This window comes from Haliotis rubra, unplaced genomic scaffold, assembly GCF_003918875.1.
Source record: "Haliotis rubra isolate DU_JTF1 unplaced genomic scaffold, ASM391887v1 Scf661, whole genome shotgun sequence".
NCBI classification, from domain to species: Eukaryota; Metazoa; Mollusca; class Gastropoda; order Lepetellida; family Haliotidae; genus Haliotis; species Haliotis rubra.
In genome coordinates, this window is record NW_025767370.1 from 533,826 (window position 1) to 548,828 (window position 15,003).

General features: G+C 40.0%; 1 protein-coding gene across 1 annotated transcript in view; it reads left to right on the forward strand.

Moving 5' to 3' along the window:
- Positions 1–1,276: 1,276 nt before the first annotated feature.
- The window catches only part of LOC124257477 (tyrosine decarboxylase-like), a gene marked incomplete at its 3' end in the record, with an annotated part of 63,665 nt that continues 49,938 nt past the window's right edge, over positions 1,277–15,003 (forward strand). The window contains exon 1 of the mRNA XM_046691545.1: positions 1,277–1,477. Coding sequence (XP_046547501.1) covers positions 1,277–1,477 — 201 coding nt within the window. The remainder of the gene's footprint in view (positions 1,478–15,003) is intronic.

Genomic DNA, 15,003 nt, shown 5'->3' on the forward strand with positions numbered 1-15,003 from the left:
ACAAAACTGCTAGTGACGGATTGTTGCTTCCTATCCTGCAAGGATTGAACCTAAACGAAGACGTTTTCAACTTCTGGACAAGTACTGGAGGTTCCCTTGCATATTTTGGAAGGATTTAGAATATTTGTGGATTGACATCAGCGGATTCGATGACCATAGATGTTTGTCACGAATTAGCCACTTGTGAACGGACATGTAACCTACATGTCTCCGATTCTCTGCTTTTGACCAATTGGAGTGTGAATTTTAACAAAAGGTTGGAAGAATAAGTTTCACCATCCGTTAGAAAGATTATTGTCCAAAAACGCATTTATGGCCAATGCTTGGATCTTACCTTTGAAAGACATCAGATAATAGTTTAATATGGCACAGTTATGAATACACAAAGCCACAAGTTATTGCGACACACAAACAACAAACAGAATCAGTTTTCAGCTTTTACTGCCGCGAATGAAATTTTATCTCATGGAGACACGTGTTTGAAGATATGGCAACGATCAATACCCCATTAGAACCTGGCCAATGAGCCACAACACAAGAAGGGGGTTCACTGGCAAGTTGACACAGTCAGAAGCGAGTGTGTCCATTGTGCATTGGCCCAGACCTGGCATTTACGCCACATTGACGTCATAAAACTTCGATGAACGTCATTCCATATCCGAGGAATGATATCGCGGAGTTCCAGCAGGGTAGTTGGAGGATTTGGATAAAGTTGTACACGCTGCTCCATTCCATCCCAGACGTGTTCAGTGGGCGACCCATTCGGGCATATTGTGTATCATCGTAACATGACAAGGTTACATTATGATTGCATAATATTTTGTTTAAATCATTAACTTTAACTGTTGTTGTGTACTTAGTATTCATGCAGAATGCATGTGATTATCAGTACAGACAGCAACTTCTAATGAAGTTGATGATTTGTTGACGTGTTTAAATATTATATATATGCAGGTGAGCTACAGTATCCTGGCACTACTTTTTCCAAATACGTCAATACTTTCAAATCCGCAAACATCCTACCCTTGTAAGAGAAGTTAATCAGTTTTCTTTAGTAGGAATACATGGGCTTTGCGTTTCCATCGCATGTATTAATCGGCAATTACGTTTTAATCTGATTACGTAAATGTTGTAAAGGCCTTTGTGTAGTTTCTCTCTATACATATAATGCTACTATAAAAGTACAACTATTGACAGATGTTTAGCTAGCATGAGTAATCAGGCCTTGCTTATGTCGTGGGATTGCTCTTAACTGGTGCATGCCTCTTTCACAGACATGGATTCGTCCGAGTTTAGAGATCGAGGGAAGGAGATGGTGGACTATATTGCTGATTACATGGACACTTTGTCCTTGAGGAGGGTGACACCAGAAGTGGAGCCGGGCTACCTCCGTGATCTACTGCCATCTAGAGCTCCTAGAAAAGGGGAGAATTTTACAGCCATCATGAAAGACATTGAACGTGCGATAATGCCAGGGGTATGTGTGAAGTTTATTGAGTCCGTGAGTTACAATTTATAGTTACGTCGGCAATATGTCAGCCATATTGTGACTGAAACAACAGTACTCATTAAGAACACATAAATCATAGTATGTATATAAAACCGGTCTCCGAAAAACAGCAAAATAACCAGAGTATCATACAAGTATATGTATCTAACCTTATACCACTATTCATCAGTACATGATACAAATTGGCTACAGATGGACGAGCTTGTCTAAGGCGCCAGTCTAGTAATCCAGCGAGCTTGAGATGCCGGGATCGAGCCCACTTGTGACCGGGTGTGAAAATCTTGGAGTCGACTTTGTGTGCAGACTCTTTCAGTGTTGTCACAACCCCTAGTGTACAGTACACAACCCTGTGCACTTAAAAGAACCCACGAAATCCGTTGGTATAAATGACCAGATGGTGGCCACATGAATACGTGCAAACACCTAGTTGCGGGTATAGCAACGTGCAATAAACTTGGACAAAGAACTGTGACTATGTGTCCCAGTCCACCCAGCCGTGAATGGGTACCTCGTAAGGATGGGAAAGCCACATTAACTCGGTGCGCTTAGTGGCTGCAAGAGTTGTATGTTGCCCAGGGAGTTGAGATTGATAATACGAAGTGCCGTTGAGACTGACATGCTATGATCGAGGGAAAACCAAAGCGCCTGTGAGCAGCCTAGCTGGAACTCGGCGCTATATAAATAGATTATAATAATACCATAAACCACCATAATGGGGACCATGATGGAGACTTACGGCATTTTTGCTATATGCATGATACCCAAGATGGATTCCACGTGAACAACTATGACTCGGGGATGTTCAGGAGAGTCCAAGGCAAATCATCAGACCTTGATAACGAATAGAATCTAGTGCTATAAATTGCTTTTATAAACACCACCATGTATGATGGAGCCGACTTTACCAGAAGTCCAAACATCATCAAATATATTCAGTGAAGTTCCAAAATATGATTCTTATAAATGCTTCAGGAGCTGATAATTAGGGGATAACTGCACTGTGTTTGACGAACTGGGGACGTATACCGGTGGTTATAAAGCCGCAAATTTAGTTATATCGGCGTCGCGTAAGCCCGGGTTACGTGTATGTGTACTTCCCTATGTGGAAGCAAGTCACCCATGATGACACAACACTTGCGAAGTTGATCAGAGAGCGCCTTGAGACAAAGAGGGAACACTGACTGAGCATACAGTAAAACCACACGTACAGCTACAGCGTGATGTGAAGTATTCAGGGTATACCGCCATGTATTACGACCTGTGTCACTAATAATCAAGAACCAACAGTGACGTTTGGGTGAGTGAGTGAGTGAGTTATTATTTAACGTCACATCGGCAATATTTCAGCTATATCGTAGCGAGAACACTTGACATTGAAATAGAATATATACAGAGATTATAAAACCTGCCGACAAAGGACAGTAAAGTAACTAGAGTATTGTTACGAGAGTGTGTTTTTTTGTAATTTTTAATAACATTGGTTAGGTGATAATAATTATGAGTCACAATGTTTAAAGTTTTGAGTGTTGGTTGTGGGTCACATTTCGTGTCATATATGTTCAGTGGCAACAGTATTTTAGCGGCACGCCTTTATGATAGCGCTCCAGAGTTACCTCCCTTGACCGGATGTTTATGTGTTGACATCGTCGTGTCGTATGTTCAACATGTTTCGAGAAAGATCTAAATGTTTAATGATACAGCAATGCTTTGCTGGAAAGTTCGAGAATCTGTGTCAGTATATATAAAGGCTGGCTGTTGTGTGGTGCGACACACAGACTGACACACGGACTGACATACGGAATTACATGGAGTGAGTGAGTGAGTGAGAATGTAACGTCACCTCGGCAATATTTCAGCCATATAGTGACGAGAAATGTTTTACAGAAACAATAAATTAAAGTTGCTAAATAATCAGTCATCGAAGGACTGTAAAATAACTAGAGTATCACAGATGGAGTCTAAAACTAGCATGAACAGGTAAAACTATTTTATTTACGAAGACAACACAATATAAACACGGGCTAGAGATCGCCAACAACTGAAGGTAGATCACCATACTAGGAACCATGGGGACTTACATTACTTTTGCTACGTTTATGGACCCTAGTTGGATTTACACCATCCCTTCAGCTGTTGGCGATTGTAGGACAATTTAGCCACAAACTAAAATGACATGAATTCTACGTTTAAAAACACAGTACGTGAAAATTTTACTTTGAAAGTTTTTGGGACATACGTACCCTCTCAGTAGGACAATAATGTTACGCTACTTCAACCCCCTTTGAGGATACAGCCACTAACAATCTTAGCTGATAATCTACACTACCAATCATTAAAACACATCTATCTACAGAACATATTTATCAAAATTCATTAATTAAATCAATTTCTTTTAAAAAAGCAAGAATTAAATGAAGATGAACAGAGTTAAAAAGATCCTTAACAGTTTTAACATTGAAATATTTATCCCTTATGATGGAGAATTCAACACAGTCAAGCAGGAGATGCTTGACTGTGACTCTCTCATCACAAGGGATAAAAAAACGGAGGATCTTCACCTTTCAACAAGTATTTGTGAGTATACCTTGTATGGCCAATGCGACATCGTCGCATGATGACCTCCTCAAATCTGGACTGACAACCCAAGTGAGTGTAACCAATATAAGGTTTTATTTCATGTAGTTTATTAATACCTACTTGGGTGTCCCACTTCTTCTGCATCAGATCAATGATGTAAGTTCTAATGCCAGCTTTGTAATCAGAATATGGAATAAGAAGTGGTGTCACAGATTTATTTAGTGCTGCCTTGGCAGCAAGGTCAGCCATTGTGTTCCCAGAAATGCCAACGTGGCTGGGTAACCAACAAAAGACGATGTCGCACTGACCACTAGCAAGCTCATTATACAATTCAATAAATGCTTAAAAGAAAGATTTTTAATAGCCTGTAGACACGAAAGAGAATCAGAAAATATTATATATTGTTTATATTTACGGTATTTATGAATATATTTAAGCGCTGTTAATATGGCGTTAGCTTCTGCTGTGAAAATAGAGCTGTTATCTGGTAGTCGAGAAGAGATTGTTCTGGATCCAATGACAGTGGCACAAGCCACCGCGCCACCATCCTTGGACCCATCTGTAAATAAGGATTTATATGTATTATATTTACTTTTTAATTGATTATATTCTTGTTTATATTGTACTTCATTAGTTTCTGCTTTTTACAATGCTGTTAATGTTACGTCAACTTGTGGCCTAACCAATTGCCAAGGAGTAGAAGAAAGAAGAAGGGAAGGAGATATATTGTCCAGCTCAATGCCGGCAGCAGAAATGAACGGTTTAATTCTGAGCCCAAGAGACAGAACAAGAGCAGGTTTCTTGGTGTATAAATCCACATAAAGAGGATTAAAGACACAGTTATATGCAGGGTTTGATTCGCTGGAATATAGTTTTGTAATATACTGTAAAGATAGTTTTATACGGCTTTGTGCAAGAGATGGCTCATCTGCCTCAACTTAGAGAATGTCAACAGGAGAAGTTCGAAAAGACCCAAGACAAAGTCTTAGGCCTTGGTTGTGGACAGAATCTAAAAGTTATAGGTTGCTTTTGCAGGCTCCACCATGGACAAATGGAGCCATAATCAAGCTTCGAGCGGACCAGTGATCTATATAGATACAGGAGGGTAGCTTGATCCCCTCCCAACTTAGAATTGGAAACGACCTAGTTTTGTATACTTCCGGCACAGCAACTCAGTCTTTGGCGATTTAATAAAAACCATCAAATGCATCCCCACGGAAAGCGCATGTATATGCCCCCTACACACATCGGAGATATGGACAAGAACTTTGGAAAATTGTGAGACCTTTAAAATACGATATATTCATTGACGTGTGCGTACATCGTCCGGTTTTCGATCATATCACCATATTTCTGTGATGAATCTTTACATGCTTTATAGTAGGGGGACTGGATAGTAAACCAGGGCTTAGTTTATCGATTTTCTGACCCGCAGTGGGGGCCTGTGGTTAGAACCTCCGCGGACTTGAAATTGTCTGTCCTTTAAAAAGTTGGCTAAAAATTGAGGCAAACGACCTCGCAATCCGAAGCCATGTAAATGTTTTAAAATCCCATATTTCCACGTAGTGTCATATGCCTTTTCAAGATAAAAAAAGATAGACACAGAGTGTTGTTTATTAATTAGAGCGCTTTTAAGAAATGATTCCAAACGCACTAAGTGATCAACAGTACTTCTGTTTTTACGGAAACCACATTGTATATCTGTTATAAGGTTATTTGTTTCCAAGTACCAAACAAGTCGATTATTTATCATGCGTTCCATGGTTTTGCAAACACAGCTAGTAAGTGAAATAGGTCCATAATTTGACGGATCTGTATGATCACGTCCAGGTTTAGGTATTGGTACGACTATAGCGTCACGCCATGAGGGAGGAAAGTTACCTGATGTCCAAATATCATCAAAAAGGTGTAAGAGGGTCTCTAAACATGAGGCACCCATGAAGGGCCACCTTCTCGTGGTGGGTGCTGGGTCACACTAAGCGCCCTTCGAACCCCCGTTGTGGACCCGGGGGGATATTAGGTCCACCAACCCGTTTGCCGTGGGTTGCGCCCCTGTGTCGGTGGAGGACGGGATTCTGGTGGTTGAGGGCACTGGTTCCAGGAACAGTGTTCCTTTGCCCAATACACCACTTCGACCCTTACTTCACCTAGACGGGTGGTAGAATCGGCCCGATTCTATCAATCGGCTGGTCACGCCGTGCCCTGTGCGTAGAGATTAATTTTGCACATATTCAACATAATATTTGATCTTGGCTGTTTACATTCAACTTGCATGTATATATATATATATATATATATAGATTTGTATCTATGAAATTGCCTAGAGTCCTATGCCAGAAGGCGGTGGCTCATGGGCCAATCTGGCAATTTTGACCTCCGGGTTCTGTTTGTCTTCAGGGATCTGTCTAGGGCCGGACCAGCCTGACTTATACCCTGTTTGGCAAGAATAGCTACCTGTGTTTATTTTGCTGGAGTATAGCATCCCTGTAACCCTGGTGTTTGTAGTTGGCTTCCACTACGACACCGTTCTTGTTGACACTCCATGGTGGGTGGGGAGCAGGGAAGTCGAATATTTTCCTTCATCATGGCTACCCCACAATTAACTGGTTCTAGATCCAAAACTAAGAGAAGGCATGTCGATAGTGATACTGCTAATTCCTCGGATGATGAATTCGTACACAGTCCTGATTACTGGCCCCGTTTTCTGGTTGTAGAAGGTGTTGATGGTGAATCCCTCAAAATCAACCCTTTTGTTGTATCAAAATCAATTGAAGGCATTTGTGGAAACGTGAAGAATGTCACCCGTCTCCGCTCCGGTTCCTTGCTAGTGGAATGTGCACGGAGACAACAGTCTCTGAATCTGCTCAAGGCCCATCAATTTGCAAATACTGAGATTGTTGTCTCAGTGCACAAAACCTTAAATTCATGTAGAGGCATTGTGCGTGACCGTGCGAAGTGTCTCTCAGACATGAGTGAGGAGGACATTGCAGCGGAGTTGAAGAATCAAGGTGTAACATCAGTGAAAAGGTTCACTAGGAAAGATGGTGACAGAATTATAAAAACAAACACCTACCTTTTCACATTTGCACTTTCAAAAATCCCTTCTTCGATCAAAGCCGGGTATTTCAACATCGGAGTGGATGTGTATATACCGAATCCACTCCGGTGTTTCAACTGTCAACAGTTTGGTCATGGAGCAAAATCTTGCCGTAACTCCCAAGTTTGCTCCCGCTGCAGTAAGAAACATGACAGCACAGACTGCACAGATATCATCAAATGTGCAAACTGCAGCGGCGACCACATGTCATTTTCAAAATCATGCCCGTGTTATGTGAAACAAAACAAAATCCTCGCAATTAAGTACACTAAAGACATTTCATTTATAGAAGCTAAGAAATTAATAGAGAAGGATTCCACTTCCACTTCTGCACTGTCATACTCTGCTGCTGTTTCCTCTTCACCTCCAAAGGTTGATCAGGGATGCCAAACAGCAGTTACCTGGATCACTGATGTTCAGAATATTCTTTATGATGTTGAGGCTGGAGCTATGTCTTCTTCTTCTTCGTCCACATCAGCTTCTCAAACTATCCTGTCTTCTGAAACAATACCAGCAAGGACTATGCCTGAGCCTACAATTGAACCTGAACCTGAACCTGAACCTGTGAAAAGAAATCCGCCACTTTCAAAAAAGGAAAAACAAAACCTCAAGAAAAAAGAATCAAAGGGCCTCAAACATGCTGAGGTGCCTTTACCACTGACTGTTCCTCTGGAGGTTCATAACGTCTTTGAACCTCTGGATATGGAGATCACTCCATCGCTAACATTACAGCGTAAAGGACCACCTTCTCGCTCACGATCTCCAATTGAAGCTCCATGAGCTGCATGCCAAATTTAATACAATGGAATTGTAGAGGTCTTCGGAATAATTTTACTGATCTACAGCTATTAATTCAAGATTTAAAACCATCTGCTATTTGTTTACAAGAAACATTCCTCAAAACCACTGATAAAATTGATTTCAGACAGTATGACTCATATCACCACTTTTTCGCCCCGGGTGATAAAGCAACTGGAGGATCGTCTGTTTTGGTGAGGCAGGGTGTCATTCATAGTCCTGTCCCTCTCAACACCCCTCCAGGCTGTTGCAGTTCGTATGACATTAAATGTTGTGTTCACGTTATGTTCTTTGTACATTCCACCGTCGTATTGTCTTCAACAGTCTGATATTCAGGCACTTTATGACCAACTCCCGAAACCCTGTGTCATCATGGGAGATTTAAATGGTCATAACCCACTTTGGGGTAGTAATGACAGCAATGCAAAAGGTAGAGTACTGGAGGATTTTTTCTTAAACAACGATTTATGCATATTTAATGATGGTTCTCATACATATCTACATCCAGGAACTGGAACTTACTCTTGTCTGGATTTATCCATTGTTGACTCTAATTTACTGAGTGAATTTGAATGGTCAGTTCACGATGACCTCTGTGGAAGTGACCATTTTCCCACCATATTGAAATCTGTGACACCTTCTGATGTTCCTCCATCATCACGATGGAACTTTGCTAAAGCTAACTGGGATTTGTATGAAATTCGTTGTTCTACTAAACTAACACCTGGTGCTTTTCGTGATGTTCCTGACCCTGTTACACTCTTCTCTAACGAACTTCTTAAAATAGCTGATGAATGTGTTCCGAAGTCCTCTTCCAATCCACACATACGTAAACCATGGTTTACCGCTGACTGCAAACAAGCGAGGAAGGCCCGGAAAAAGGCTGAACAGTATTTCCGTCGCCATCCTATGGTCCACAATTTAAATAAGTTCAAAATTTTAAATGCTAAAGCAAGGCGTACTTTTAAACAAAACAAACGCCAGTCTTGGCAAAATTATGTTTCAAAAATAAATTCACGTACGCCAATGTCAAAGGTATGGAACATGATCCAGAAAATCAAAGGTAAGGGTTCTAAATCTAGCATTCACCATCTGAAAGATGGGAATCAATTATTGACTAATAAATCAGATATTGCTAACAAACTTGGTGAGACTTTGGCCAAACATTCTTCCTCATCTAATTATGTACCTGCATTCCAAAAATATCAAAAACAGCAAGAAAAGAAATCTATTAATTTTACTTCAGATAATGGGGAAGATTATAACGAAACCTTTTCGATACATGAACTTCACACTGCTCTTGACCAGGCTCACGATACTGCTTCAGGAGCTGATGGTATACATTATCACCTATTAAAGCACTTACCGGATTCATGTTTAGAGACACTTTTACATATTTTGGATGACATTTGGACATCTGGAAATTTTCCTTTGTCGTGGCGCGATGCCATAATTGTGCCCATCCCTAAACCTGGACGGGATCATACTGATCCCTCGAATTATAGACCAATTTCACTAACTAGCTGCGTTTGCAAGACCATGGAACGCATGATAAATAATCGACTTGTTTGGTACTTGGAAACCAATAACCTCATAACAGATATACAATGTGGTTTCCGTAAAAACAGAAGTACAATCGATCATTTAGTGCGTTTGGAATCTTTTGTGAAGAATGCCATAATTAATAGACAACATGCAGTGTCTGTCTTTTTCGATTTGGAAAAGGCATACGACACGACATGGAAACATGGGATTTTAAAGGATTTACATGACTTTGGATTACGGGGCCGTTTGCCTCAATTTATAGTCAACTTTTTAAATGACAGGCAATTTCAAGTCCGAGTGGGTTCTACTCTGTCTGATCATTACAATCAGGATCAGGGTGTTCCACAAGGCAGTATTTTGTCTGTCACACTCTTTAGTATTAAGATTAACAGTTTATCAAAGGTTTTAAATGATTCAATTGATGGATCACTTTTTGTGGATGATTTTAATATTTCTTGTCGTGGTAAAAATATGCATACTATTGAACGGCAACTGCAGTTGTGTTTAAACAAAATAGATAAATGGTGTCTTGAGAATGGATTTAAATTTTCTAAATCCAAAACTAATTGTATCCATTTTTGTAGAAAATATAAACCGCATAAAGACCCTGAACTGTTTCTAAATGGCTCTCCCATCAAAGTTGTTAAGGAAGCCAAGTTCTTGGGTTTAATTTTTGACTCGCATCTAACCTTTCTTCCCCATATCAAGGCCTTTAAAACTAAATGCATGAAAGCACTTGACTTGTTGAAAGTCGTTTCCAATTCTAAGTGGGGAGGGGATCAAGCTACCCTCCTACAATTATATCGATCATTGGTCCGTTCCAAACTTGATTATGGCTCCATCATGTATGGTGGAGCCTGCAACAGTAATCTAAAACTTTTAGATTCTGTCCACCACCAAGGTCTAAGACTATGTCTTGGTTCCTTTAGAACTTCACCTGTTGACAGCCTCTACGTCGAGGCTGATGAGCCATCTCTTACACAACGCCGTATAAAATTAACTTTACAGTATATTACAAAACTTTATTCCAATGAGTCAAACCCTGCATACAACTGTGTCTTTAATCCCTTTATATGAAGATCTGTATAACAAAAGCCTTCTCTTGTTCCGCCTCTTGGTATAAGAGTGAAACCTTTCCTTTCTGCTGCTGGCATTGAGCTAGAACATATAGCTCCTTCCCGTCTTCTTTCTTCTCCTCCTTGGCAGTTGGTTAAGCCACAGGTTGACCTAACTCTGACAAAGTTTAAAAAATCAGAAACTAATGAATTACAATATAAACAAGAGTATAATCAATTAAAAAGTACATATAATACATATAAATCCTTATTTACAGATGGGTCCAAGGACGGTGGCGCAGTTGCATGTGCCACTGTCATTGGATCCAGAACAATATCTTCTCGAATACCAGATAACAGCTCTATATTTACAGCAGAAGCAAAAGCCATCTTAACAGCTCTCGAATATATTGAAAGGCATCCTAAACATAAACAATATATAATCTTTTCTGACTCTCTATCTTGCCTTCAGGCGATTAAAAATCTATCTTGTAAACATCCACTTTTAATTGAAATAATTGAATTATATAATGATCTTGCTACTGGCCAATGCGACATCGTCTTTTGTTGGTTACCCAGCCACGTTGGCATTTCTGGGAACACAATGGCCGATCTTGCTGCCAAGGCAGCACTCAACAAATCTGTGACACCACTTCTTATTCCTTACTCTGATTACAAAGCTGCTATTAGATCTTATATCCGTGATCTGATGCAAAAGAAGTGGGACACCCAAGTCGGTATAAATAAATTACATGAAATAAAACCAACTATCGGTTACACCTACTTGGGCTGTCAGTCCAGATTTGAAGAGGTCATCATACGACGATGTCGTATTGGCCACACAAGATATACGCATGAGTATCTATTAAAAGGTGAGGATCCTCCGTTTTGTATCCCTTGTGATGAAAGAATCACGGTCAAGCATGTCCTGCTTGACTGTGTAGAATATTCCATCACAAGGGATAAGTATTTTAATGTCAAAACATTGAAGGATCTTTTTTATAATGTTAATTATCATTTAATAGTTGAATTTTTAAAAGAATTAGATTTGTTAACTGATTTGTAAATAGATAAATATTTTATTATTGGTAATTTAAATTAGTCACTGAGATTGTTAGCGGCTGTACCCTCAAAGGGGGGTTGACGTAGCGTAAAATTATTGTCCTCCTGAGAGGGTACGTAAGTCCCAAAACATGTCAAGTACATTTAGGTATACCAGGTGTTTTAATCGTAGTATTTTTGTCATTTTAATGTATGGCTAATTCTCGGTATAAACGCCAATGGCTGAGGGGATGGTGTAAATCCAGCTAGGGTCCATGCAGGTAGCAAAAGGTAATGTAAGTCCCCATGGGCCTTAGTATGGTGATCTACCTTCAGTTGTTGGCGATCTATAGCCTGTTTTTATCTTGTATTGTCCTAATAGTGCTATTAGTTTTAACCTTCCACACTAGTTTTAAATCTAATTGTGATATTCTAGTTGTTTTACTGTCCTTCGATGACAGGTTTTATAATATATACATTTCCCATTACAATGTAAAATGTTCTCGTCACAATATGGCTGAAATATTGCCGATGTGACGTTAAATATTAACTCACTCACTCTCTAAACATGATTCCGGTAAGTGCTTCAGAAGCTGATAATGTATGTTATCAGCCCCTGTAGCAGTATCGTGAGCCTGGTCAAAAGCAGTATGAAGCTCATGAATAGAAAATAGTTCATTGTAATCTTCCCCAGTATCTGAATTGAAATTAATAGTTTTCTTTTCCTGTTGATTTTATAATTTTGGAATTGAGGTAAATAGTTCGATGAGGAAGAGTGTTTGGCCAAAGTTTCTCCAATTTATTTGCAATATCAGATTTACTAGTTAATAATTCGTCTCCATCTTTAAGATGCTTAATGCTAGATTTAGAACCCTTACCTTATATTTTCTGGATCATATTCCATACTTTTGATATCGGCGTTCGTGAATTTATTTTTGATACATAATTTCGCCAGGATTGACGATTATTTTGCTTGAAGGTACGCCGTGCCTTAGCATTTAAAATTTTTAATATATTCAAATTATGGACCATAGGATGGCGACGGAAATAATTCGCAGCTTTCTTCCGTGCCTTCCTAGCCTGTTTGCACTCATTGTTGAACCATGGTTTTCGTATATGTGGAATTGCAGAGGATTTGGGGATACACTCATCAGCAATGTTAATTAGTTCATCAGAGAAATCCTTTATAGAATCAGTACATTCTATAAAAAGTTCAGGTTTAAGCCTGCTACAACACAGAGCTTGATACAAAGGCCAGTTAGCCTTTTTGAAGTTCCATCTTGAATATGGGGTAATATCAGATTGGTTCACAGGTTTTAGTATAGTAGGAAAATGGTCACTTCCACAGAGGTCATCGTGGACTGACCATTCAAATTCATTTAGTAATTCTGAATTCGTGATTGATAAGTCGAGAGCAGAATAGGTTCCTGTACCAGGGTGTAAATACGTGTTGGAACCATCATTATAAATACATAAATCATTATCTGAACAAAACTCCTCCAGTAGTTGACCTTTAGCGTTTGTATTTATACTACCCCTGAGTGGGTTGTGCAAATTTAAATCTCCCATAATAATACAGGGCTTCGGGAGTTGGTCATATAGAGCTTGAAGATCAGTTTTGTGAAACGTTGAAGACAGAACACAATGTAAACGCAACATGTAAAGTAATTCGCACTGCAACAGCCTGCAGATTAGTAGTAAGTGAAACTGAGCTATGGATAACGTTCTGTTTGACTAAGATGGAAGATCCTCCCGTGGCCCTGTCACCCGGAGGTGAAAAACAATTATATGCATTGAAAGAACGCAGGACAAATAAATAAGTTTCCTGCAGACAGAAAGCTGATGGTGTTAAATCCTGGACTAAAAGCTGCAATTCATTGAAATTAGTCCTTAGTCATCTGCAATTCCACTGTATGATATTATTCTGATAACCTATCTTTTAGGGGTATTTATTGAGGATCTACCCCGAACTTTTTTGGTGGGCGACAAGCTGTGTGCCCTAGAACGGACGTTTTCGGACACGTCCATATCCTCAAGAGATCAATATTTGTTGAACAGTTGAATTTTATTTTCTGACACTTTAGGGGCTCTGTCACTTAGCTTTTTCAAGGAATCTGGCTTTTTACCTTTGGTTGTAGCAATTTGTTGAGACCTTGCTGTTGACTGTGAGGATGGTTCATGATCAGAGGATGTCTCTGATTGGATTCGGGAAGTACTAGGAAGTGGTTCTGCTGTTTGAGTAGATATGACAGGTGCGATAGGTTGAGGAGAATCTGTTTTCACCCATGTTAAGAAAGTCTGACGACTTGCAGATGATTTGGTGACTGCAGTGGTGACTGCAGATGGTGTTGCTGACGTTCTGGCAATGGAAGCAAAGCTTTGTGTTTGTTCTGAGCTTTGGACCAGTTTCTTTGCGTCTGCAAAACTAATATTGAATTTTATTCTATTGATGGCCATTTGCTCTTTCCAAACAGGACAGTCTTTAGAGAATGATGGGTCTTCCCCTTTGCAGTTAGTGCATGTTTTGACATTACTGTCACAATCTGCTGTTGTGTGTGTCTTTTCACCGCAGTGAGCACACACAACAGACAATGTGCAAGTATTTACGCCATGGCCGAACTTTTGGCATTTGAAACACCGAAGTGGATTTGGAATATACGTGTCCACACTGATATTACAGTACCCAGCCTTAAGTGATTTGGGAGCAGTAGGCGAAGAGAAGGGAAAAAGATAGGCATTAGTTTTAACGGTTGTGTTGTTTTCACGGGTTGAAAAACGTTTGACATATGGGACACCCTGATCTCTCATCTCAGAAACTATATCGAGCTCAGACATGTCTGCAAGCAAGCGATCGCGGTCTCGCAAGATTCCCTTGCTCGTGTTCAGAGTTTTATGGGCTGTGATGGTAACTGGAATGCCAACAAAAGTATCTGTGTTCAACAACTTGGTTGACTGTTGTGTTTTGCTGCACTCAACCAACAGCGCATCAGAACGCAATCTTTTAATGCTCTTTACATCACCGGCAATGCCTTGAATACCCTTAGACACAGCAAAAGGTTTAACTTCAGTGGTGTGTCATCTTTTGTGTCAATAACAACAAAACTTGGCCAGTAATCAGTTTGTTTTAGGCACTCTGAAGTCGTTTTCCGGAGGATCATTTTCAAGAGGACGTCTGCTCTTTTTAGTGGGGGTTTCGTAAGCCATGTTGAGTATTTTAGATTTCATCATCCGAGCTCCCCACCCACCATGGAGTATCACAAGGACAATGCTAAAAACAAGTGGGTCTCCGACTTGCAGCACCAAGGATACTCGGATGATATTACGCAAGCAGGAAAACTAAAAGATTAATTTTTCCACCAGATTGGCCCATGAGCCACCGC